This window comes from Scylla paramamosain, chromosome 2 (genome assembly GCF_035594125.1).
Source record: "Scylla paramamosain isolate STU-SP2022 chromosome 2, ASM3559412v1, whole genome shotgun sequence".
In the NCBI taxonomy this organism is placed as follows: domain Eukaryota; kingdom Metazoa; phylum Arthropoda; class Malacostraca; order Decapoda; family Portunidae; genus Scylla; species Scylla paramamosain.
The window spans coordinates 29,577,111-29,604,069 of record NC_087152.1 but is presented as its reverse complement, the minus strand read 5'-3'; the positions used below and the strand labels follow the sequence as shown (position 1 = coordinate 29,604,069).

Here is a 26,959-nt window from a genome sequence, read left to right as displayed (position 1 = left end):
ATAATAAATAATAATAATAAATAATAAATAATAATAATGGATAAAGAAGGTGTAGCGAAAGACGGGAGTGACGAGGTAAGTTTATTTCCCGACTAATTTCGCTGTCTGCTTCTTCAAGGGAAGAAACAAATAGCGAAACTAGTCGGAAAATAAACTTAACTCGTCACTCCCGTTTACCCTTACACCTTCTTCCTCCACTTGTTCAAAATGTCTCAACAACAACAACAATAATAATAATAATAATAATAATAATAATAATAATAATAATAATAATAATAATAATAATAATAATATAACAACAACAACAACAACAACAACAACAACAACAACAACAAAATCATCAGCAACATTTAAATTCCAACACTAATCAAGATTCACGTCAAACTAATTAAAAAAAAAAAAAAAACAGTATTCCTACTTAGCAACTCGTATAGTTGTTGTTCATGGTTGTTAATAAGGTATTCCTTCAGTTTAATTCCAAATGTATATCTAATAATACCGAGTTTTACGGGAATCAGACAGCTCATTCCATTTCTTACATCCATAATGCGTCACAAACCTCTTTTGTGCCTCTAATTTTGCAAATGTAAGTTGCATATGACATTTATCCACATTGTGGATACTGGAAAGAAGGGTAAAAGAAAATAAATTGTCTTCTGTAAATTATTAGAAATAAAAGATCTGAATAATTTGCCAGTATGTTCGTAAGGGTTTACTCCACTCATTATTATTATAATGATTCTTTTTTACATGGTAATTAAGGGTTCAAGAGTTGTCTCATTTGCCATTCCCATGCCACAGCACAGATAAGTAGAAATGGTAACAGGTGGAAGAAAGTGTTCCTGACTTTACACTAAGGGATTTGGGTGACGCACAGCGAGGGCATGATATAGGGGCTACAGTTGCATATGCGCTATAGAATCTGGCGAAGAAAACCTGCCACCTCTGCCTGCACCATTTTTCAATTAAACATGCCACCGGGCAATGTTCTTTGACGACGTAATCCTGAAAAAGGGAGATCCTTTTATGCAACACGTAATTCTCGCGAGTTTAGTCCCTGTGATACATTAGTACGTAATGTGCCAAAAACAGGATATTCAGAAAGAGAGCGAACCCCACAAGTGGCACGAAATGCCTAATGTTGGCCTTCTGTGCATATAGACATAGAAAATCATGTAACCAGGTGTTGTTGGGTATGTGCCTTATATTATTATTCTTGTATAAGAACAAGTCAAATGTTCAGTGATTTATTATTCGCATGAAAACCTGAGTAATATATGGATGTAGTAGTATTAAATCCTATCTCGATGCTCAGTTGTTAGGAGGGAGCGGTTTCCTGCAGCTTATGTGTACCCATACGTAGATAGGGATAGGTAGGTAGGGATAGGTAGGAACAGACGTTTTGTTAAACATCACGGAAGTTGTCTTTGTTCATTTAGTAGAAAACTTCCATTGTTTTTCATATGTTGAAATGTCGTCACCTAGCACAACCTGATCACGAGTTGCTGATGCAAACATGGATGTTGTGTCTTTGTTCGTTGTGTTCGACGGAACGAGACTCAAGGCGGACGTTGGCAGCGGGGTGCGTGCGAGACAGGGAGGAGCGCTACCAAGGAGCCTGTCGCGTGTCAAGTTGAGCTCGGTGCTGTGTTAGTGTGTGCACAAAACTCTAAAACTAAGTGGTGTGATGTCGCTGTTTAACTGATGAAAAGACAGTGACTCTCTCCAGTTATCTGAGACGTAACACCACTAAACATTTTCACGTTGCTACATTATCTCGTAAAGAGTGAACTATCCTGTTGTTATAAATAAATTGGATATACTGACTTGATTGAAACTTTCTTTCAAGCCTATTAATATCACGCTACCTTAAATCAAATGTTCCTGCCGTTGGCATGACAAATAGCCAAGTAGGGGAACATAAGCGTCACACACACACAAGACACCAAGCCACAAAGAAGGAAGGACAGGCTAGTGGCTGAGGTGATTATATAATTTATTATAGTAGAATCAATATCACAATATTTCATATTTTGCTGGAAAATATTGTAATGCTGCATCGGTAAAGGCGAAGAGAAGTTGTCTTTTCTCGATCCTACGATAAGTAGAATCTGTTCAGCACAACAGTTCATCTACAGCTGGAGATAACTCGTCCGTGCGGCCACAGTGCCCTTTCTTTATATGGCATGTACAGCTGTCCACATGGAAACGACAAGCAACATGGATACAAGTTCCTTCCTCAATGCATATCGTCGTTTTGTAAGACGGAGAAAGCCTATCATAGTTAACATATGGCCAAGGATATTAGGGTATGAATTGTTATAATTTTTATCATAATTTTATATATTTATATATTATATATTTTCTTTCTTTCTTTTTGCCTCTTTCCTCGCGTACAGCGTGAGACCCAGGCTGCGGTCAGCCGGGTTTCCCTATAAATTTTTATCTTTTTTCTCCTCCCGTAACTTCACCGTGAGAACTACGCTGTGTTCAACATCATTCTCATAGTTCAGTATGTATGTTACCCTGGTTAGCTTACGGTGACACCTATATATGTATATTGTATCATAATATGTCCTATTAAGTGCTATCATGTAAAATATACTTTTCTAACACATTGTACCCATAGGCAGGAAAGGATAGGTAAGCTAGGAATAGGTAGGAATTTTGTTCATGTAGTGTAGGAAACTTCCATAGTGGAAACTTCCCTTGTTTTGCATCTGTTGAGATGTCGCCACCCAACACAGACTGATCACGAGGGGCTGAGGTTATGTCTACGACCGATGGCTATTGCCGGCGGCACCTTCCCGAGGCAGTTAGCAGCCGAGTGGGCGTGCGGCAGAGTAATGCTACCAAGCAAGCCTGCCGGTGTATCTCCGAGGCTGAACTCGGTGTTGTGAGTGTGTGCACAAACTCTCCACAAACTGAACAAACTATCAAACTGAGTGAAGTAATGTCACTGTTTCACTGATAACAAAACACAGTGACGTGGCGTGGCGTCTCTGTACATACTTATTTCTAAGGAAACAACAGAGTGTAAAAGCAACAAAGTGTTTGTCATAACACCCTGGTGGAGCTCCTGATCCCTCAGAGAAGCAGAGATAGTGGGAGCGAGAGAGAGACCTGAGCGAGAGTCACGCATGGTGTGACTCTCACATATTACATCTGACTGTAACACTGGTGGCATGGCGGTGGCACGAATTGTGTGACCAGTGACTGATATATTATAAATTATTCAGATTCACCGTACAGGTGTCATGGGACAAAATAGCATATGGGAAGGAAAAAAAGATAAAACCATCTAAATAATAATAATCCCGTGAAATAATTTTTTATAGCCTAAAGGAACGGTCATGAATATAAGAATTTACTTTCTTCTTAGTTACGTAAATAAAATTTTGTATACATTTTTGCAATCTGTAAAACTTTAAACAAGAAAATTAAATGAAAATGAAAGCTACAATTTGTTAAATTAGATGTTGATATTTAGAGATGAAGGAGGCGCGCGTGAAGGAAAATATCCCTTGGTCTACAAGGCAACTAAAAAAAAAAAAAAAAGAAAAAAAAAGTTCCCGGTTTCTGCTGGGCCAATCATATAAATAAATATCGCAATCACAATATTGTAGATTAAAGAGAAATATGTTAGAACTGATAACATTGTCTATTTAGAGATAAATTCTTTGTTAATATTTAGATCCTAAAAATTACTAATAGACCACGTTAGATTTTGGGAGTACGTGGAACCATTAGTGAAAATGTTCAAGATTATTTTGTGAGTATAGAAGAGCAATAAACTATAAAGGATATTGAAAAATTATGACTTATAGTTAGGCGGAGGACTAGTTCCTATGATGTACCGTGTCCCTCTATGAAGCTCGGTGCGTATTTTCCCATCAAACGTTAACAGACCATCATCGTGATAGGTGCGTTCGTCACGGTTCCGAGATCCTGTGTGCTTTAAACTTTGTTCACATAAAACTGATAATTTTGGTGCATATATATATATATATATATATATATATATATATATATATATATATATATATATATATATATATATATATATATATATATATATATATATATATATATATATATATATATATATATATATGTGTGTGTGTGTGTGTGTGTGTGTGTGTGTGTGTGTGTGTGTTAATTACTCGAGATGCCAACCGACCATCATCGTGACAAGTAGAACAGAGAAAAGAGGAATTTCCCTGGCCAAATTAGCTTAGCTTTTATTTATTTATTTTTTTTTAATATGGGAACCAAAATTTTAAAATATTTAAGTTTTTTTTTTTTTTACTAGAAAGATGTAAATCAACTCCGAATTTAGATTATTCAAGTCTTTGGGGAGAGGGGAAAGAACCAAACATTTAGGATGTGAGCATCTAGGATTATTATTTTTTTTTTTTATGCAGTAGTAATACACCGGTGATAACTACACATATTGATGTAGCATCTACACTATCTTTAGGATGCTATTTTATGAAAATTAAGGAGCTCTGGTCACATTCAAATTAATGGTGGAAAATATTCATGCAAAGTATTTATCATGAACTGATTAGGTAACATTGTTTCCAGTAGAAGGGTCCCACAACTCCAAGGTAACAGAGGTTAAATATTAGATATATCAGTGCATATTCATAGAGAAAAGCTTAACTATAAACAGCCGGTTTGTTTTATGCCTATTCAGCTCGTTAAAGGCTTACCTCCCATTGGGTGGAGATCAAAACGTCATTCATTTTGCTTGATATTATTGGATATGGAAATCAATGACGTATGCCTAGGCACCTGTCGGACAATCCTCAAGTCACTTTTAGCGTCAGTAGCAGCTAGACACTAAGATATTACAGACGCACAACCAGTGTCGCTCTGTCACGAGCTGTTCATAGACTTAGATTCTGACCAAGACACAAGAGTCATAATAACTTTGCTTATAATCTTAATCGTGTGAATGAGTAGTAAAGAAGTGCACTGTTGTTAAGATGTAAAGACAGTTTATTTTTCTAAATAAATCGCAAAACGCCAGACGAACTTTGATAGCCCACTTGCACAAGGATGATGTGAGTGATGAATATTGAGAAAGAAAATTGTCGACTCCAATACCAAGCTATGCCCACTGACACATCGCCGTCACAGTAGAACACACAGAGGAGGCACAGAAGTCCAGTGTACTCCATATACTCTAATTTCACTTATCCAGCTATCACTGTTAATGTGGATTGACTGATTTCCCAAGTTCCTTTGCAGCCTTCTGTTCACCGCTCTCTGGACCTTACGGTATTCCTCATGGGTCATGAACTCTTCATTAGGGTAGAACCGGGGCTCAACATTTCACGCATGGAAACCACACAACGCTTAACTTCTGATCTTTCTAAAATTTCTGATTGGGGCAGAGTAAACTTGGTATTGTTGGTGAGCTTTGCCTGATGGAGGTGAGGGTAACAGGTGGTGTTGGTTGTTTGGAATGAAGTCAGGCTGTTGCTGCAGTCTCATAAGTAAATTGTCTTAGCAACATCCTACAGCTACTCTTCATAATTTTGACTGTAACACAAAGTTTGGATACGACTAATTTCCCCGGATTAAAATGGGAAAATGAGACGCCGCTCTCTCTCTCTCTCTCTCTCTCTCTCTCTCTCTCTCTCTCTCTCTCTCTCTCTCTCTCTCTCTCTCTCTCTCTCTCTCTCTGGTTATGCACGCCTTTATTTATATAATCCATTAAGATGACTGTTGAAAAAAAAATAATAAGACAGGTTTGTTTGTCTATTCGCAGAATTGTAATGTACTGGAGCAGACTTTCTACACTCCGTAGAGTAACCCCCCCTCCCGTCTCTGTGCCTCTCTCTTAGAGCCCGACTGGTTGGGAGCTCCGTACAAAAAGAACATAAGAACATAAGAAATAAGGGAAGCTGCAAGAAGCGACCAGGCTTACCCGTGGCAGTCCCTGTATGAAATATACCTACCTATTTCCATCTATTATCCCCATCCATAAACCCGTCTAACCTTCTCTTAAAGCTTCCTAATGTTCTAGCACTAACAACATGATTACTGAGTCCGTTCCACTCGTCTACCACTCTATTTGAGAACCAATTTCTTCCTATCTCCTTCCTAAACCTAAGTTTTTCAAGCTTGAATCCGTTATTTCTTGTTCTATCCTGGTTGCTAATTCTAAGAATTTTACTTACATCCCCCTTGTTGTAACCCTTATACCACTTGAAGACTTCTGTCAGGTCCCCTCTTAACATACGTCTCTCTAAAGAATGTAAATTTAACAGCTTCAATCTCGCCTCGTAAGGAAGACTCCTCATCCCCTGTATCCTTTTAGTCATTCTCCTCTGTACTGATTCTAATAGATCTATATCTTTCCTGTAATTTGGTGACCAGAACGTGGAATCTCAAGCTAGACTGACTGCTGCACAGTATGACATGTTGGGATGACTCACTTTAATCTTGCATTTCATTTTAAACTGCTACACCGCCGGAGACCAGGGAAAAATTGGAGGCCTTGTTTGAAAGAGTTACCTTCTCACTATATTTATTAAGTGGAACATGAAAGGTAATTCCTTTTAGTCAAATCTTCTTCAGAACTATATGCTGTTAGAGGAAGGAAAAAGATCATAAAAAAAAAAAAAACAGGAAGAATTACTGGCAAAAATGAAAGAATTATCGAAAAAGGTAAAAGGCCTGATAAAAGAGGATAGTAGGAAGAAGTGGTGCACCTACTGCCGGAGGAATACTCATGACACCCAGGAGTGCTGCGGACCACCAAAGACTAGATACCGTAGCTGACTAATGCAGAAAAAACACTTCGCCCACCACATCCATTATTGTAAAGCAACGGCTAGTGCTGGCCTTAGTAGACACCGGTAGTGACTTTACCTTAATTCAGCAATTGGCCACACGGAAACTAAATAGTTAAATTGATAAAAGACGTGCCACGCCCCTCCTGAAAGGAATAACAGGAACATCCTTAAGAATACTGCATTCAGTGTGTTTAAACATAGATGGAAACAGAAGCAAAGTATGTAAAAGGTGGATTCCCGTAGTGCCGGATAGCTGTCCGAGTTCGGAGCTGTTGTTGGGTTGTGATGGCTTGGGAAAAGATAAACTGACCTGGGATCATAAGGAACAAACTCTAATATGGGGAACTGAGCTCTGTTCTATCAGTTTTGTTCAGAAAAGAGAAAGAAAAGAGTGAGTAACAGTTATTCCCTGTAGATCTAAGGTCATTAATTAGCTAAGGGTTGACCAAAAGGTGAATCTGGCCTCTTACCAAACAAAATTTCATTCCAGTCAATATTAAGAAAGATTCAGGAACTGCTGTAATTATCCATTCAGAAATTATCCATTCAGAAAAGAGTACCAAGTGTACCCCATTCCCGTTTGCTGCCACGGTAAATGAGCAGCAAACTATTTACTTTCCCAATGAAAATCCAAATAAAGTCCATACCAAAATTTCCCCAGGCACCTTTAAAGGCCGTTATGAAGTAGGAGTTGTAGATGGGGAAAAAGTATTCTCGACTACTCCTATAAAAAAATTATTTAATGCCACACATGGACCAACAGAAACTAAAGGCAGTAAAGAGGAAAGATTGAGACAGTTACTAACAACCCTTGACTGGAAACAACTAACCAAAATCGAAAGAGAATTAAAGCTCAGTATTTCTGAAATATGATAAACTGTTCATTCTTGATTCAAGTAAAATTGGCACTTTTAACCTACCACCCGCCAAAATTAACATTTCCAACCACCACCAGTAAGAGCACACAGGTATAGATACCCGGCTGCTGCGAAAGACATCATTACAGAGAAATGGAAGAGAAACAGATTATAGAACCATCAACAGCAACGTGGCTTATTCCCATAGTCTTAGTAAATAAACCCGATGGAACTAAAAGGATGTGTCTAGATTATAGGACCGGTACATAGAGAAGGATAGGAGCCGTATGAGGGTAGTGTGGAGATAAAAATAAATTATGGCAGACTATATGAAAAGCTTTTAATACGTCTAAGGCAACAGTAAAAGTTTCACCAAAATCTCTTTAAGAGGATAAGCAAGACTCAGTAAGGAAAGCCAGAAGATCACCAGTAGAGCGGCCTTGACGGAACCCATGCTGGTGATCACATACGAGAAGGTTGTGAAGTGATAGATGTTTAAGAATCTTCCTGTTGAAGATAGATTCAAAAATTTTCGATAGGCAGGAAATTAAAGGAATAGGATTTTAGTTTGAGGGATTAGAGCGGTCATCCTTTTTAGGAACAGGCTGAATGTAGGCAAACTTTCAGCAAGAAGAAAAGGTAGATGTTGACAAAGTTGAAAGTTTGACTAGGCAAGGAGTAAGCACGGAGGCAGTTTCGGAGAACAGTAGGAGGGACCCTATCAGGTCCATAAGCCATAAAAGGGTGACAGCATAAGCAGAAGGATTAGAGGTTAGAAAATGGTTAAGAATGTTGGGCATCAGGAATTCGAGTAGAGTGTTGTACCAGTTGCTCTAGGTCATGGAGGATAGCAAAGTTAAAGGCTAGTTCATTAGGATGGTCAGTGAAAGAAGAGGAAAGCCAAAGCTGGTGGTGAACATTGAAGTCTCCAAGAATGGAGATCTCCGCAAAATGGAAGAGTCAGAAAACTTAAACCTGCAGAAAATCATTATTCGGCCACTGACAAAGAAGCCCTAGTTCTTGTACTATCATGTAGACACTTCCAACATTACCTCTGGAATACAAAATTTACAGTACTCATGGATCACCAATCTTTAATCCCAAGAATAAACCAGTGAATCACTGAGATCAAAGAGTATAATTTCGACATAGTCCATGTAAAGGGAAAATATAATTATGTGGCCGACCAACTTTCAAGGCCTGTGGCGTCAGTCCAGCAGATCAATGAACTAACCTACCTAGGAAGAACCAAGAAAGAGATTAGACAATAACAGATGGGGGAGGATAAATGAAGAGCGATGATTGAGTACTTGGAGAGAGGTCAGATTCCAAATAAATGATACTGCCCTCCGGACAACCGCCCCCCCCAATTTACCATGTATGAGGATTTATTGTACTATGTAACAACACAAAAGGATGGTAGTGTAAATTTCAATCTTGTAGTTCCAATGTGCCTTAAAGAAGAAGCCCTTAAATTTGTTCATGTAATGTTAGGCCATTTAGGCCAAAAGAAAACATTAATCAGGCTGAGAGCTTGTTTTATTGGTGTAATTTGGTTGCAGATGTAAAAACTTTTGTCAAAAGGTGCTCTCTGTCCTAGCAAACAAAAGGGAACTTAGGACTTCAACAGCAATGGAAGGAACATAAACCTTTAGGATAGGGATAGTGGAAATTACAGAAACGAGTAACTAAGCAGTCATCTGTTACAAGGCCCAGACCTTACCAACAAACTTGTCGGGGTGTGTTTTTTTTTTAAGTAGGAGAGACACTGGCCAAGGGCAACAAAAATCCAGTAAAAAAAAATGCCCACTGAAATGCCAGTTCCATAAAAGGTTCAAAGCAGTAGTCAAAAATTGATGGATAAGTGTCTTGAAACCTCCCTCTTGAAGGAATTCAAGTCATAGGAAGGTGGAAATACAGAAGTAGGCAGGGAGTTCCAGAGTTTACCAGAAAAAGGGATGAATGACTGAGAATAATGGTTAACTCTTGCACTAGAGAGGTGGACAGAATAGGGGTGAGAGAAAGAAGAAAGTCTTGTGCAGCGAGGCCGCGAGAGGAGGGGAGGCATGCAGTTAACAAGATGAGAAGAGCAGTTAGCATGAAAATAGCGGTAGAAGATAGCTAGAGATGCAACATTGCGGCGGTGAGAAAGAGGCTGAAGACAGTCAGTTAGAGGAGAAGAGTTGATGAGACGAAAAGCTTTTGATTCCACCCTGTCTAGAAGAGCAGTATGAGTGGAACCCCCCAGACATGTGAAGCATACTCCATACATGGAGTATATATGTGTAGGTTTAGGAAAGAAAACATTGCACTTATATGTGATATAGAAACAATGTACCATCAAGTGAATTTCATCCCAGAACACAGAGACATGTTAAGATTCCTTTGGTGGAAAAATGGTGACTTCAATGATGAGATGGTTGAAAACAGAATGACAGCTCACTTGCTTGAGGCTACATCATTTCCAAGTGTAGCTAATTTTGCTCTTAAAAAGTTGCAGATAACTGTGGGTGTGGATCTGATGCAGCTAAATTTGTGAGAAATATCTTTTATGTTGATGTCTCAAGTCAGTAGCTACAATGAATGAAGCTGTCACTCTTATTCAGCGGAGCAAAGTACCATGTCACAAGGGAGGATTTAACCTTCATAAGTTCTTGTCAAATAACGAAGGTGTATTACCTGAAACTTCTAATGAGAGAACAAACAGAGTTAAAAATTTGGACTTTAGTAAAAATGAAGACACACTGCCTGTAGAAAGAACTATGGGGGTTGAGTGATGCATAGAATGTGACACGTTTCAGTTTAGAATAAACCTGAAAGAGGAGCCACTCATTAGGAGAGGCATTCTGTCAACAGTGAGCTCTATATATGATCCATTAAGTCTAGTGTCATCTCTCACACTTAGAGGAAAACAAATTTTGCAGCATTTGTTAAAAAATACAGTTGGTTGGGATGATGAGGCGTCAGATCATTTTAAATATAAATAGATAAAATGTAGAGAGCTGCACAAACTAGATCAGCTAAAAATACCTAGATGTTATAAACCTGATGACTTTGGTGATGTAGAAAAGGTTAAACTTCATCACTTTTCAGATGCCTGCCAAGAAGGGTATGGCCAGTGCTCATATAATAGGTTAATTAGCAAGACTGGCCAATTCATAGTGATTTAGCAATGGCAAAGCCACGTGTCACACCTTTAAAAACTATGACAATTCCCATACTACAAATACAGCATCATTGGTGTTAGTTAGAATTCATGACTTAGTCATCATAAAGGACCAGAATGTAAAAAGAAACCATTGTAAATTATGCAAGATTATAGATACATGTCTTGATAATGATGGTCTAGTAAGGAAGGTTAAGGTCTCGGCGTCAGACTGTAATCTTGACAATCAGGGAACACACACAAAAGGCAGCGCTGTCATAGAGAGCTTAGTACAGTCTGGTATTGTTGTTAGATAGTGATACATAATGTAGACCTGAGCGTCACCGCCAAGGAGCCAGTGTAACAAAGTGCTTACTATGCGTCAATGTTAGCTTTATGGTAAATTGTTACACAGTTTGTGGGAGCCATGTTACTGTGCATGTGCCTCATATCATTATTCCTTTATAATCAGAAGTGAAATGTTCAATGATTTATTATTTGCATGAAAACCTAGGTGATATACAGACGTATTGGTGTTAAATTCTATGTAAAGCCCCGAATCGATGCTCATCTGTTAGGAGGGTGCGATTCCTTCACGTGTGGCTCGCGAGCGTCACTCTCTCAATAGGCGCGGCCACATCAATACAACAGGCAGGTGACGGAGGTAAGTGTATTATTATTATAGTAGAAACTGAATGTCACAGTGCCAAGTTGATTGTACGTATTATGTTGTCTAGACGTATTGAAATGTAATTAAAGTTTTTTTTTTTTTTATACAATTGCGTATGTTATTTTATGAGAAATTGACGAATTAAGAGAAATTGTGTTCGCAGTTTTTCTTTTTTACAGTCATGATTGGCTCATCAATAAAAGTCAGTGAGACACTGTCTTTCCTCGACCCTACGATGAGGGAGCGTGATCAGTACAACAGATCACCTGTAACGAGGTGATCTGTCGGTGCGATATATATATATATATATATATATATATATATATATATATATATATATATATATATATATATATATATATATATATATATATATATATATATATATATATATATACGAATATGTGTGTGTGTGTGTGTGTGTGTGTGTGTGTGTGTGTGTGTGTGTGTGTGTGTGTGTACATAAACTACATGAAAGGATTCTTAAATTAATCAAGTACCAGCAGACAATTACATTGCCTTTAACAGCTCTGAGGATCTACTTACAGTAATAAACTTTATCTCAACGCTATAAATAAAATGATGAGCAAAGCAAGAAAAGAACCAGAAAAATATACTTCCTAGAATCCGGACTACTCTGAATTCTAGCAGTGGTGGTCCGGATCCTTGGAAGTATACTCTCTAAAATGCACTAGACAGCAATGTACAGCACTTTAAGGAACGTTACAATAAGTTTTCTGTCTCTTGACATCACTCTTTGTTCTTTGTGTCACAAAACTAGGTGTGTCCCATGTATTACTCCTTTAGGGGAACCTCTAAACGTCATGGGTCTTTTATTACATTCACATAAGCCCAGTTCATCCCTTTTCCACTTTACCAGTGTCTGAAGCTTCCTGCCAAGCTGCCGAAGTCCGAAATGATTGTTCGATGCGTGTTTGCATTCACAGACAGAAAAAAATAAAGATTCCTAATCACTACATACAGAAATAGCAATTTGCGTTCTTTACTAATTAAATCTCCGTGTCAGTTGCATGCCCTAGTAAAAACGTTAAATCTTGTCATGTCCATCGGTTCATGACTCTTGTAAAGTTTCCCTTGGAATCTTCCTTACTTCTGAATGCCAAACGTTGTGAGTAGATTTAATTCGTCATCTAGTATATCAACACTAGAGAACACAAAGTTATTATTATTATTTTTCTTTTTTCAACGCAATGCTCGAGGTCTGTTAGGACCGACATAAGATACCTGCTGGTACTTTCGCAGCAGTGTCGGCTACGTGAACTCTGACGAGTGAATCCCTTAGAGGTGCGGTGGAATCGCTGTTATTGAGCAGATCTCGAATGTGTCACGACTAATCTGATAAGCAAAGTGGTATGGAGGCGCAGTTCGTGAAATATTTTCGATAGATCACTGGGACTGTTTTAAGATGTGTCAATTTATATTTTTCTATGACAGTTCCGGCATTTTGAGTGGTTATGTGCCTTATTTTTATATTACGTTACCAGAGATGAGATGTCCAGGAATATGATGATTTCCTCCATTTCATTTTCCAAAAAAATAATTTCCTACCAGTGCTGCTTGTAGTTGATCAGGGTGTGGTAGTTGTGAGGTAACTTTATGTAATGAATGTGCTTCGTCAATCACGGTGCTGAATGAGAGGAATATGAGAACTCTGTTCGGAGTTCATCACAATTTGAAACTTTTCTGATCTTACTTGTGTTGAGGAATGCTCCTGCGTCACTGTCCTGATCCAGTCTGTCCTTCAGTACTGCCATATTATCCTCGCCAATCGGTGCCTGATCTCCTTGCCGATGTCACCAAGGAAGGCCTGGGCGTGCGTCGAGCCATCACCGGTAGTTTCATCTTGAGCAGTTCGTGCATTGTGGTGAGGTGTCTGGCAGCCGTGGTTCCGCCGGTCGACTCTGCACGGGATTGCACGGAATTAGTTATGATACCGTTACGGAGTTGTATACACTGTGAGCTACCTTGGATCCTCTCCAAATACTCTCACTTAGTATTTCTAACTCTTTATCAGGTTTATCTGGTTTCAGAAGATTCATATGCCTACCATATGAATTCATTCGAAATATTCATAGAAAACAAAAATTATAAAACTCAGTAATAAGAGGAAAAAAAATCATTATTTTAACCAGAATAAAAAAAAAAACATTGGAAATAATAAAAATTAAAATTACAGCCTGACTGCGAGGGATTTGTGAAATGAAATGTTGGAGTGCGGTTACCAATTCTATATTCAGAAAATCATATATTGCTACTGTTAAAGAAAAAATAAATGTAAGTGGAGATTTTCAAATACTTAGTAATGTTGTGATGCTGATAATGTTGCTGCCAAAGCAGGCTGCCTTGCTCCTGGGATGTAGGCTGCAGGGTATGGCTGGGATCGGCTCGTGGGAGTGTCTGCCTTGACAGTACTCGTATGCTGACTGGCAGACGGTGATGTTGACAGTAAGTTGACGGGCAGACAGTGGTGTTGCCAGAAGGTTGACGGTTAGACAGTGGTGTTCCCAGTAGGTTAACGAGTAGACGTTGATGTTGCCAGAAGGTTGACGGGCAGACGGTGGAGTGGGGGGTTAGAATGTGATGGTGGAGACAGGGAGCGAAGGCAGAGGGTAGCCGTCAGCATGTTATGGTTCCCGGCTCCAGAAAAAATGCTGATCAGTCACAATAAGACGTGGTCAGCGAGCGGTGTTTATGCTTGCTCCCCTCCCCTCTGCTGATAGGAGCTTTATGGTGCAGCACTATGGCGGCTGATGGTTGTGGTTGTGGTTGTAGGTATGATTGTGGTTGTAATGCATGAATATTGTAGGTTAGCACAGGTGTTTGCCACGGTAGATACCTGTTGTCCTCGCTGGAAGGAGTAGGGGCACTGTCCTGGGAGAGACACAACACAAAGACCACAACTTAGCTCGGATTTGTACTGGTGAAGAGTAATGTCTGCTGTAATTGAGTGGCCCGTCTCAACGACTCGAAGGCTAGGAACAGTTACTATAGTTATTTGTAATTATATATAATGTTCACCACAAAGTTATCGCCACGCACGACCTTGTGTGTTAACGAGTTGTACGTCAGTAGCATGGCTATCTCACCTGGCTGGAGGGGAAGAGTCTTGGGACGAGGGCGACAGTGCTTCCTCCTCTCACACCGGGATGAAGAGTTCACTGAGTATTACAAGAATAGACTGTTTGTTGTCTTTAGCAGAAGGGGCATGACGGCCCAGTAATACTCGAGTCTATGCTGAAAAGAACGCACGTCTTACCAGCCAGGGACCCGCTGTTACGTAACGCGAGGACTCACTCGAGGACAAGTGTGTTAGTGACACGGCTCTCCACTCCACTCTCGAGAGAGAGAGAGCTGATGAGCCGGTGAGGCAAGGGCGGCGACGACGCTGCTAAGTCATCATGTATACGTGGAGGATGCTAAACCGTGTATATTCCTTATGGACTATGCGCTGGGAGATGCCGCAGAATTACTGTCTTATGGTTGCAAGTATAATCCTACTACTTACAAATAAACCCTCTTCATTTTTCTTCAATTTTACCCTCTTCATTTTCTTTTTTTCAATTTTACCTTCTTTCTGCAATAAAATAATCACTTTCCCCTTCCTCAATCATTCCATTCATCTCTTCATACCTTTCCTTCCTTCCTCCTCCTCCTCCTCCTCCTCCTCCTCCTCCTCCTCCTCCTCTTCCCCCTTCTATTACTTAACCATCCTTTCTTTGACATTTCTCTTCCCCTTCCCATTTTCCTTTTTATTTTTTTATCTTTGAGCAAAAACAACAAATAAAAGTCTCTCTCTCTCTCTCTCTCTCTCTCTCTCTCTCTCTCTCTCTCTCTCTCTCTCTCTCTCTCTCTCTCTCTCTCTCTCTCTCTCTCTCTCTCTCTCTCTCTCTCTCTCTCTCTCTCTCTCTCTCTCTCTCTCTCTCACACACACACACACACACACACACACACACACACACACACACACACACACACACACACACACACACACACACACACACACACACACACACACACACACACACACACACACACACACACACACACACACACACACACACACACACACACACACACTCACTCACTCACTCACTCACTCACTCACTCACTCACTCACTCACTCACTCACTCACTCACTCACTCACTCACTCACTCACTCACTCACTCACTCACTCACTCACTCACTCACTCACTCACTCACTCACTCACTCACTCACTCACTCACAGAGAGAGAGAGAGAGAGAGAGAGAGAGAGAGAGAGAGAGAGAGAGAGAGAGAGAGAGAGAGAGAGAGAGAGAGAGAGAGAGAGAGAGAGAGAGAGAGAGAGAGAGAGAGAGAGAGAGAGAGAGAGAGAGAGAGAGAGAGAGGCTTTTGTTGTTTTGCGAAAAGAAAAAAGAAAAAAAGGAGAAATGGAGGAGGAGAAAGGGAAAATAAAGGCTGACACACACACACACACACACACACACACACACACACACACACACACACACACACACACACACACACACACACACACACACACAGGAAGATAAACGACGAATTCCACCCACGGCTCATCAAAGCTAATGTTGAAGTGGAGTGTTACGGCGCCCACTGAATTGACTCTCCTCCCACGCCCAGATCAGCACGGTGTTAAGTTTTAAAAGCAATTTATGGGACTGGATTGTTGCAGGGGTGGCGAGGAAGGCGGAGGCAGGGGTGCTGTTGTTTATGACCATACTCTAAAACACTTTTGCTCCGAATCTGCATTCTTAAAGGCTCTAGTTGAAGTGACACGGGTTTTTAAGAGTGTTTTCATGGTTCTAGTGACAGTTTAACAAGATTTCTATTCTATCAACAAGATAAACACTCTCTAGAACCCGGCTAATCATCTACGTGGCCTTGAAAAATAGTTGTGGTGAGAGATCGAAGCGTTTTAGAATACGGCCCTTAGTGTGCAGTAGTAGCTGTGTATAGGATGTGATGTGGTGTGGTAGCGATGGAAAGTGCACACCTGCTTATTATTACTTTTCCTGTTTGTTTGCCTATTTGTGTTTGTACCGCGGTGTCTGTGTGTGTACCTGTGTGCTTGTATCGCGGTGTCTATGTATGTATGGTACCTGTGTGATTGTACGGGGATGTCTACGTATATGTGTTTGTACCGCAGTGTTCTTGCTTGTGTATGTGTTGAGGGAGAGGGGGCGGTCACGAAGCCTGTAGGTCACCGCTCGCAACACAAAGTAAGTGAAAGTCGAGGAAACGAAGAGTTATGGGTGCAAATTACGTGTGTTCTCGCCTTAAACTTCCACCTGAAAATACCTTCGGATATGATGGAGGAGGGAGAAAGTGAGGGAGGGAGGGAGGGAGGGAGGGAGGGAGGGAGAAAGTTCATTACAAACTGAAGAGTAAAACTAACTGAGGTAGGGTGGACAAAAGAAAAAAAAGATGGAGGGAAGAAGGAGCAACAAGGGAGGGAAGGAAGGACGAGAGAAAGGAAGGGAGGAAGAGAGGGGAGAGAAAGACATAAAGGAAGAAAAAAAAAAGGACGGAAGACGGAAGGAAAGATGGAAGGGAGAGAAGGACGGAAGGCGAGAGTGAGGGATGAAAGGATGAAGAAAAGGAAGGAAGGAAGGAACGAAAGAAGTAAGTGAGGGAGGGAGGTAGGGATGGATAGAGGGAGGGAGGGACAAAAGAAGAAAGGAAAAAAGATGAAAAAGAGGAAAGGCAGGAAGAAAGGAAGGTTTTGGAAAGAAGGGCGAGATATTTAAAGCAGATGAGAAATATATGATAAAAAGAGTAGGGAAGACGAGCAACTACGAGAAAGGCAAGAAGAGGGAAGGAAGCGAAGGACGAAAGTGAAGTTACAGTGAACTCCCAGAACCGTTTATTCGACATAGTAAAAGCGAATCTAATTCAAAACAAAACCACATTATTTTCAGTAGTTTTCTAACGTATCCAAATGCAGCGTAAGATTTTAGGTACTAACAGCTGACTAATAAACGAAGAATTCCCTCAAGAGCCATGTGGGAGAGAAAACTGTAACTATGTAAATTGGTAATGGCAATTATTCCTTGCAGACTGTGAGTGGAATGTCTCGTCTTACTGCTCTGCCACTTCTGCCTAAGGAATATTACTGTACTTCATCTAACAGGTGACAATAAAAGTATTAAGCGAAGAAGAGGCTAAAGTTATTTCCTATCTAAAAATAAAAATAAAATAACTATCTTAAAAACATTTTCATCATCTATCTCTTCCTTCCTTTTCTCCTCCTATTTCCCATCTTATTTCTTCCTCATCCTTCTCTGTCCTTCTCTATTTTTTTTCTTTTTTTCCTTTTTAATTTCCCTTCTGCGAAACAACGCACGCACACATGCACGCACGCTCACTCACTCACTCACTCACTCACTCACTCACTCACTCACTCACTCACTCACTCACTCACACACTCACACACACACACACACACACACACACACACACACACACACACACACACACACTCTCTCACTCTCACTCTCTCTCTCTCTCTCTCTCTCTCTCTCTCTCTCTCTCTCTCTCTCTCTCTCTCTCTCTCTCTCTCTCTCTCTCTCTCTCTATTTCGTTGGTTACAGAGAGGATGTGCTTTGATTTTCAAGGCGTAATTTCAGCATCTATTATACATTTTTTTTTCTCACCAATTCCCAACTCTTGACTATAAAAAATGGAATTCAAATAAACTGACAACCCCACCGACCTTTAAAGACTTTCAGATGGTATGACAAAACACTCCAAGCTCTATATTTTGTTAAGGTCAGCTAAAAGAATGTTGCCTTGCGTTCATGACCACTTCCCTCCGCTCAGCAACTTTTTCTGGCGCATACTAAACCATTAAAAACAACATCTACCTCTTCACTTGCTCTTTTCTTTTTCATCATCTCTTTTACCCTCTTTGTGGTATGATTGAGGAATTTTACCTATCTTTTTTATCTCTCTCTAATTTTGTCTCGACTCCAGTATCGGACTTTTCCCATCACCATAAAAAAAAAAACTGTGCAGTGTTGTCTAAGGCTCCTGAGAATAATGACGGGAAAAATGAGAACTGAATGAGTCACGGGATCGAAGCGAGGAAGTCGTATGGCGCCGGCTAGGGTTACGAGAGAGAGAGAGAGAGAGAGAGAGAGAGAGAGAGAGAGAGAGAGAGAGAGAGAGAGAGAGAGAGAGAGAGAGAGAGAGAGAGCACTACGTCCTCCACCTAGGGATTATCGTGAGCTAGGATCAAATTCGTAACTTCTAAACTTAGTTCCTGCCAGCGTTGTACCATAGAGACCCAGCACAGCGAATGAATGCAGAGATGTATAATGAATAACAATATCCACTTGTATAGTTGCCTTTATCTAGATCAAGCCATAATAGTTACAGAAGCAAAACTATCTAATTTTGTAACCTGAAGTCCAGACGCTTTAACTCTACATGCAGTCCGCTTCAACTTTGTACACTAGAGAAATCAAAGTTTCTCGTTCTCCTCCCCCTTCTCCTCTTCCAACTCCTTTACGTACAGTGTATTTCAATATTGTATAACAGAGAATATCAACCAATTTCTCCTCATCTTCTCTTTCTCTTTCTTTTACACCTCCTCCTCTTGTTCCTCCTGCTCTTCCTGCTCCTGCTGCTCCTGCTCCTCCTCCTGCTCCTCCTCCTGCTCATCCTCCTGCCAGTACTGAGGCCCGTCTCTCCCAGCCAGCCAGCTTGCCACCATCCAATGCCGGGATTAACAACCATGAAGTGAAAAGTGTTTCCCTTGTGATACCAGACTCTGCGGGATTGCCACTCGTCCCCTCCACTCGATATAAAATGAATAAGCTCTTTAGTTCCTGCCGCCACGCCTCACTCTTCACCGCCGCCGGCACACGAGGACCCTGCTTGGATTCCGAAGGGGTGGCGTTTTTTTTTTTTTTTTTTGAGTAGTAGTAGTAGTAGTAGTAGTAGTTGTTGTTGTTGTTGTAGTGGTAGTGGTGGTGATGGTGGTGGTGGTGATAGAACATATGAGTAAAGATTTAGTGTTGATTGTTTCGATTCGATTTTCTTTATCTTGTTCTGTCATTGTCTTTCTACGTATAGCGGTGAATGACACACACACACACACTCACACTCACACTCACTCTCTCTCTCTCTCTCTCTCTCTCTCTCTCTCTCTCTCCGCTGAGCCGCATCTCATCTGCTTCATCCCCATACGAGTCTCATATCTGATCCCGTCCCATTCTTGTTTCTCCAGCTTATCCCGATCTCTGTCTGTCTCAGCCTCTCTCCAGCCACCCACACACACACACACACACACACACTCACAGACACACACACACACACACACACACACACGCACCACGCCTCTCCTACTCCGCCTCTACTTAATCCTCGCTCCTGCCTCCAATCAGTCCTACCTCCTCCCTCTCTCCCGCCCAAGCCTCGTCCTCTGCCTTGGAGCAACCAAAAGTTATCCCATTTCTGCCAAGTCACAAACCGTGTCGTTACTTTTCCTCCCTCACTCCCTCTGCTACTTGTCCCACCCTTTCCTATGCTTCTGTCTGAGGTTCTGAACTGTCTCTGGTTCGTCCCTTGCCTTTACCGCGTGTTTCTCTGCCTCCGGTATGTGTTCACTGCCTGTCATACCCCCTGACACTTGCCAGTCCCGACTCTCCGACATTTCTCTATCACACGAAACTATCCCTTTTCATCAGGGTCCGCCGAGGCTAACTGTATGAATGGTGTGTTTGTGAGTGTATGGTGCTTTGTCTGGGCCAACTCGATGTATAGATAGATATTTTTCACACACCATGATCTTATTTTTTTTTATACAGTTAGCCTATCGATACGAAAAAGAAAAACCAGCTAACTGTTACTCCCGAGGAACGTAAGAAGAAAAGGCTCAGACGTTCATCGCACAGTATTAGGTATAGGAACAGAAGCATTCCATTACCTAACAAACTAAGGCCGGCCATTTCGGGCATAGGAAAGTAGAAAAAGAGAAACAATCTAGCAGAGTTGGTCACACTCGCCTCCCGGCTTGTCATTTATACTATTCCATCTGTCTGTCTGACATCTTCCTCTGCTTGTTCCAGGTTTGCTGCTGCTCCCTCACCCTCTCCCTCTCCCTTTCCAGCCTCGCCCTGCATATCCCGTGTTCGACATTCAGCACAAAGCTCTCTCTGTCTGTCCGTCGAATAAAAAAGAAGAGAGAAAATAAAATACCGGGCCTCTGACTCAACTAAATCATTTGTTGCTCGCTGAGAGAGGTGGACGTGCACCTTTTGAAACCTTAATGAAAATCAGGTTTGTTCATTATTCATCCGAGCTATATATTATTCACGGCGCTACCTGGAATGCTTGTGTGTACTAGCACAGGATTTAAGGTTTTCATTACGGCCTCGAATGTTTTGGATTTCAAGTGTGGGTCCAAGTTTGCTCTGTGTCAGTTTCAATACGACATGACAGGTTTGGCTGCGTGTGCTGTGTTCCTTACCTGCGTGGGTGTTTCTGAGCAGAGGGAGAGAGAGAGAGAGAGAGAGAGAGAGAGAGAGAGAGAGAGAGAGAGAGAGAGAGAGAGAGAGAGAGAGAGAGAGAGAGAGAGAGAGAGAGAGAGAGAGAGAGAGACTAAGTATTATAAAATGAGTAATTATTATTATTATTACGTGGATGCATAAAACGGCAGCAGCAGCAGCAGCAGCAGCAGCAGCAGCAGCAGCATTACCTTCCATCTCAGGAATGGAAAACAACGATGATTTTGTCTCATTATAATTATTTTTTGTTCGCTTTTCTCCCTAGCAGTAAAAATAATGTTATACATAACGACGAGAAAGGAATAATTTATGCATTTTACAGCGCAGCATATTAGAAAAAACATATTCAGAATTTATCTAACTAAAAACATCACTCGAGCTGCACAAAATTCAGTCTCCCTTTTAATTAATAGCCTACAAAGGCCCTTCAAAACAGAACTTGATACAGGTGGATATGACGCTTGTACAATGACTATTCTAAGCTCGTGTTACAGATGATAATGAAAACTATTATTAGCATTCGAACTTCATTCTTATCATTCACTCCTTCACTCACCAGTCTCAGTGTTCATCCAGACGGAGAGAGAGATGTACGTGTGTGTGTCTGTTGCTGCGTCTGTCTGCATGTCTTGCATTACTCTACGTGTTTACCCGCCGAACCTGTCTTCATCCCCGGCTTAGCACTTGATTCACACACACACACACACACACACACACACACACACACACACACACACACACATCTCGTCCCTCTCTTCTTTCCTGTTTCCTTTCCTTTCTCTTCATCTGCACGCCCTCCTCTCGTCACCACATTTTTTTCTTATCCTCCTCCTCCTCCTTATTCCGGCGCCCTTCCTCGAGCTAGCCCTTTCCATTCCCTCATTTCCCTTTCCTTTTACATTTACTCTTGTCCTCCTCCTCCTCCTCCATCTAGTCCTACTCCTCTGTCACATCCTCCACCTTATCTTTCTCATCCACATCTCAGCCTTCTCGTCATCCTCTCGTTTCTCGCCTTCACCACCACCACTTCCACCTCCTCCTCCTACTCCTCTTCACTTCCCGCCTGTCGCCTCTGGACACGCCTGAATCTGTATGCTCCTCGCCCGCCTATCCTGCTTCTACACCTCGACCCTTCATGCCCCGCCCCGCCCCTCCCTGCCTCGCCCCGCCTCGCCTCCCCGATGGACTGACACTCTCGCAGGGCAGCGCTGAATATTTACTCCACTCCAGTTAGTAAGTAAAAAAGAACAAGAAAGACACTACTACCATTCAAGCTCCAGGGATCTCTCTCTCTCTCTCTCTCTCTCTCTCTCTCTCTCTCTCTCTCTCTCTCTCTCTCTCTCTCTCTCTCTCTCTCTCTCTCTCTCTCTCTCTCTCTCTCCTGTAAGTCCACAAAAGCCAAATGAGGAAATGGATTCGTTTATGTCAGAACTGAATGAGTGAATGGAGGAGGAGTAGGAGGAGGAGGAGTAGGAGGAGGAGGAGGAGGAGGAGGAGGAGGAGGAGGAGGAGGAGGAGGTGGTGGAAATGTAAGTGGTGTTGTGTGTGTGTGTGTGTGTGTGTGTGTGTGTGTGTTATGTTTGAATCTCCTTGATTTACGTTGCTATAAATATTTACACACTCTTCGGTTCTCTCTCTCTCTCTCTCTCTCTCTCTCTCTCTCTCTCTCTCTCTCTCTCTCTCTCTCTCTCTCTCCTTTTTCATTTTATCATCTCTTCACTTTCACTTTCACTTTCTTCCTTATAGCATTCTTTCTTATGCTCCATCCTCCTCCTCCTCCTTATCTTGACACACACACACACACACACACACACACACACACACACACACACACACACACACACACACACACACACACACACACACACAGAGAGAGAGAGAGAGAGAGAGAGAGAGAGAGAGAGAGAGAGAGAGAGAGAGAGAGAGAGAGAGAGAGAGAGAGAGAGAGAGAATGATGATGGTAGTGGATAGGAAGATGTGCTGACCCGTTAAAGTCGCCTCGGCCGGGGTTAATGGAGGTCAGATAAGGAATATCAAAGACTCTACATAAGAAACATGTGTCTGGGCCCCTCGCTCAGCCACGGGGCAGAAACCTTTATACAGTGTTGGTGAAAGGACTTCCCGCGTTGAGAATTATTCCCACCTACAGGAGTTTAAGGACGCGCCAACACGGGACTACATACTCAGTGTAATATCTGTCATATTTTATGTAACTGTGTGCAGTAGCATAACTCAGTAGTTCTATTTTTTTCTAAAAGGATGAGACTGAACGTTACCAAAATATCTTATGTCTTTATGTAAATAACTGTGCGCGGTGGCATAACCCCGTACTCCTGTTTCTGTACGGCTGAGACTGTAAATTACCAATGTATGTTCTGTCTTTATGAGAACTTATTCATGTTCACAGGTTTTGATCGATTCTTTCAGTACATCGACTCAGCGTGAACCCTGCCTGGTCGCACCAAGAAAGGCGCGATAACAGTCCAAACGTGGAGGGTCGACCGTGCATCTCTTCGAGGACAGAAACAGAGTGGCCGGTGCTGCGGGGGAGCAGGATGCAGCACAGCTTGCCGGTAGGCCGGCCGAGCGAGCGGTTAGGCACCCTGTGCCCGCTAGTGATGAGTGCCTGAGTGGTGACTGGAGACTGAGACAAGTGCCACATCTCGCCAGGAGCGTTAGAGTCAACCAACGGAGAGTGGGCGAGAGATGTCTTGCGTCTGCCCTGACGGCCACAAAGTGAGACGGTTGCCAGGACTTGCAAATGGTGCCCAGGAATAAGAGCGAGCCGGGGCGTGTACCCACATACCTACATACGTACGGACATATTCCCTCTACTTTACTCACTGTTGGGAAAACACTGTTATATAGTTTCGAGATAAAGTTTAAGTTTGATATGCATGTATGAGGACAACAAAGGGAATGTATGCAGATAGCCGGACGTGAATGCAGTGTGTGCTTACAAATGTCTTTTTTGTTTCAGTGTTAAGTGTTTACTTTGTATGTTATCTGTGGGGTTACAAGGTTAGTGTTTTTGATTTCAAAGTTTGTGCCCTCTCAGAGACCATCGTGTGGAGTGTCTGTGTCTCGGACTGGCGAGACACCACTGTGTAGATTGCCAGTGTCCTCGCACTGGCGAGACACCGTGTTGAGTGCCTGTACGTGTCCTCGCACTGGCGAGACACCGTATAAATAGCCTGTGTCCTCGCACTAGCGAGACACCGTGTTGAGTGCCTGTGTCCTCGCACTGGAGAAAAACCGTGTAGAGTGCCTGTGTCCTCGCGCTGGCGAGACACCACTGTGTAGAAAGCCTATGTCCTCGCAGAGATGAGATACCACTGTGTAGAGTGCCTGCGCCTTCGCACTGGCGGGACACCATCGTGGAGCACATATGTACTTCGGCGCTGAGGCGAAATACGCAAAAGTGCTTCCAACGTAGCTGACCGGCATGGATCGACGAGAGGAAGCAGAGTTATTTCGGAGGAAGGATGATGTTGCTGATGATGGCTTACTCAAGAATGGTGAGGAAGATAACACCACACCTCCCTCTCCAACGTCACCAGGTTTGGAGAGCAGGGTGAATTCCCTTTTTGACGCAGTCCAAAGTATACAACAAACAGTAATGACTCTTCTGACTAAGAATAAGGCGGGTCAAAGAGAATCCGGTAAAAAGATCGATAGGGTGGCCCGAAGAACATCACCTCAGGAACTCTTAGAGACTGGGGTTGAACCGGACCAGGTAGACCAGGGGAAGGACAAGGAATCCTCAGTGCCCGCACTTGACGTCGAGCCAGGAGAGCTTCACCAGCGGCAGCACAAAAAACTGAACAAAGCAGCGAAGGTTGACGAAGGATCACAGAGCGATGTGTCTTGCGGGCGTTTTAGCGGCTTACAACTCTCAAAGAGAGTAACACCCACATTTAGTGAAGGGACCTGTTTTGAATTTTGGGAGTTCAAGCAAGCATTTTAACAGCACGTCGAAGTCATGGGTATGTCTGCTGTAGTTAAACTGAAGACACTAGTTTCTGCTTACACCGGACAGATTAGACGTAAGGTCCGGGCATGTATGAAGATCGAAAATCCTAATACTGAGTATAAACGTGCCTTCGAACTGCTTGAAGAGCGATACGGTGAAGAAGACGCCTTTGTTGACCAAATGACACGTGGAATCTTGCAGGGACCTACTGTAAGATCAGGTGATGTAAAGGGCTTGAGGAAATTTGCTGATGAACTGAAAGAATGTTTTTATAGTTTGACTATTCTGAAACAAATAAAAGAGATTGCGTCACGCTACGTGATGTACCTGCTGGCCAATCGATTGCCAAGAAAAATAAGAGAAGATTATATCATACAGAGATTGAATTACAAAAGGACACACAAAGAAAGACCCGGAATACATAGGATGCTACAATTTGTTCGTGACTCAACAACTCGAGCAGAGAACATCAATGAACATGTTCCAGTATCAGTAACAAAGGATCGAGAACGAGCCTCGGGAATATTGCATTCATCCCAAAGCCAGCAAAGAAAGAGAACCCTGGGTCTCACAACAAACTCTCTTGCCCCAAGTGAGCAAGGCAGATGGTGCATGGCATGTCTTCAAGAAGCCCACACTCTCAGAGAGTGTCAACAATTCCTCGTTATGAACACTAAACAACGGATCTCATTTGTCAAAGGAAAACGTCTCTGTTTCTCATGTTTAAGCCCGAATCACCGCGCTTATGAATGCAATACATTGAAAAGATGTGGAATTAACGGGTGTGGTGGAAACCACTCTTGGCTTTTACACTGTGATGCCGGGATCATGGGTCGAAGACAGGATTCACAAACCAAAGGAACAGTGAGACAAAGCGAACCTTTCAGGGCAGAGAACAAATGTCCTTCCTCAGCAACGTGAAGAGTGCTGGCCTGCATGGTATGGTCATGAATACATATCCTGCCCCCAAATGTCAAAGGCGAGATCGGTCATTGACTGTCATGTCAGCTGTGACGCCGACATAAAACTGTAGAGCTGGTACATCGAAGACTGAGCTTGACACAAACGTCGACAGAGAAGCAGAGATGCAAGGAATTCCTGAATACAGCATAATCTCTATAAACGGGTGACGAGGACGGAACCTGAAGAGCAGTGAATGGTAACCATGTCAGGGTAAGAGAAACGAATTATAGTTGACAAAGGAGTGAGAGTGAGAAGACAGTGGCACTACCCATTCTGAAAGTCAAAGTAGAAGGTAAACACAAAATGAATCAGTCCATCATAACAGGAATTATGATGGAAGCAGAGCCAGACAGACAGACAGACAGACAAACAGAGAGAGAGAGAGAGAGAGAGAGAGAGAGAGAGAGAGAGAGAGAGAGAGAGAGAGAGAGAGAGAGAGAGAGAGAGAGAGAGAGAGAGAGAGAGAGAATGATGATGGTAGTGGGTAGGAAGATGTGCTGACCCGTTAAAGTCGCCTCGGCCGGGGTTAATGGAGGTCAGATAAGGAATATCAAAGACTCTACATAAGAAACATGTGTCTGGGCCCCTCGCTCAGCCACGGGGCAGAAACCTTTATACAGTGTTGGTGAAAGGACTTCCCGCGTTGAGAATGATTCCCACCTACAGGAGTTTAAGGACGCGCCAACACGGGACTACATACTCAGTGTAATATCTGTCATATTTTATGTAACTGTGTGCAGTAGCATAACTCAGTAGTTCTATTTTTTTCTAAAAGGATGAGACTGAACGTTACCAAAATATCTTATGTCTTTATGTAAATAACTGTGCGCGGTGGCATAACCCCGTACTCCTGTTTCTGTACGGCTGAGACTGTAAATTACCAATGTATGTTCTGTCTTTATGAGAACTTATTCATGTTCACAGGTTTTGATCGATTCAATCAGTACATCGACTCAGCGTGAACCAGGTCTTATTATCCTGCACTGGTCGCAACAAGAAAGGAGCAATAACA

General features: G+C 42.1%; 1 protein-coding gene across 5 annotated transcripts; it reads left to right on the top strand.

The window, feature by feature from the left end:
- Positions 1-274: 274 nt before the first annotated feature.
- On the top strand, positions 275-26,959 carry LOC135112747 (uncharacterized). 5 transcript variants are annotated; one of them, XM_064027540.1, is made up of 2 exons: positions 275-2,896; positions 23,419-26,959. In XM_064027540.1, exon 2 carries the CDS (start codon positions 24,994-24,996, stop codon positions 25,903-25,905), a length of 912 nt encoding a protein of 303 aa, XP_063883610.1. In that variant the 5' UTR covers positions 275-2,896; positions 23,419-24,993; the 3' UTR covers positions 25,906-26,959. The 5 variants fall into 5 exon arrangements, with proteins under 5 accessions (XP_063883610.1, XP_063883626.1, XP_063883619.1 ...); XM_064027556.1 differs by lacking the exon at positions 275-2,896 and adding an exon at positions 4,212-11,475; XM_064027549.1 differs by lacking the exon at positions 275-2,896 and adding an exon at positions 21,258-22,244.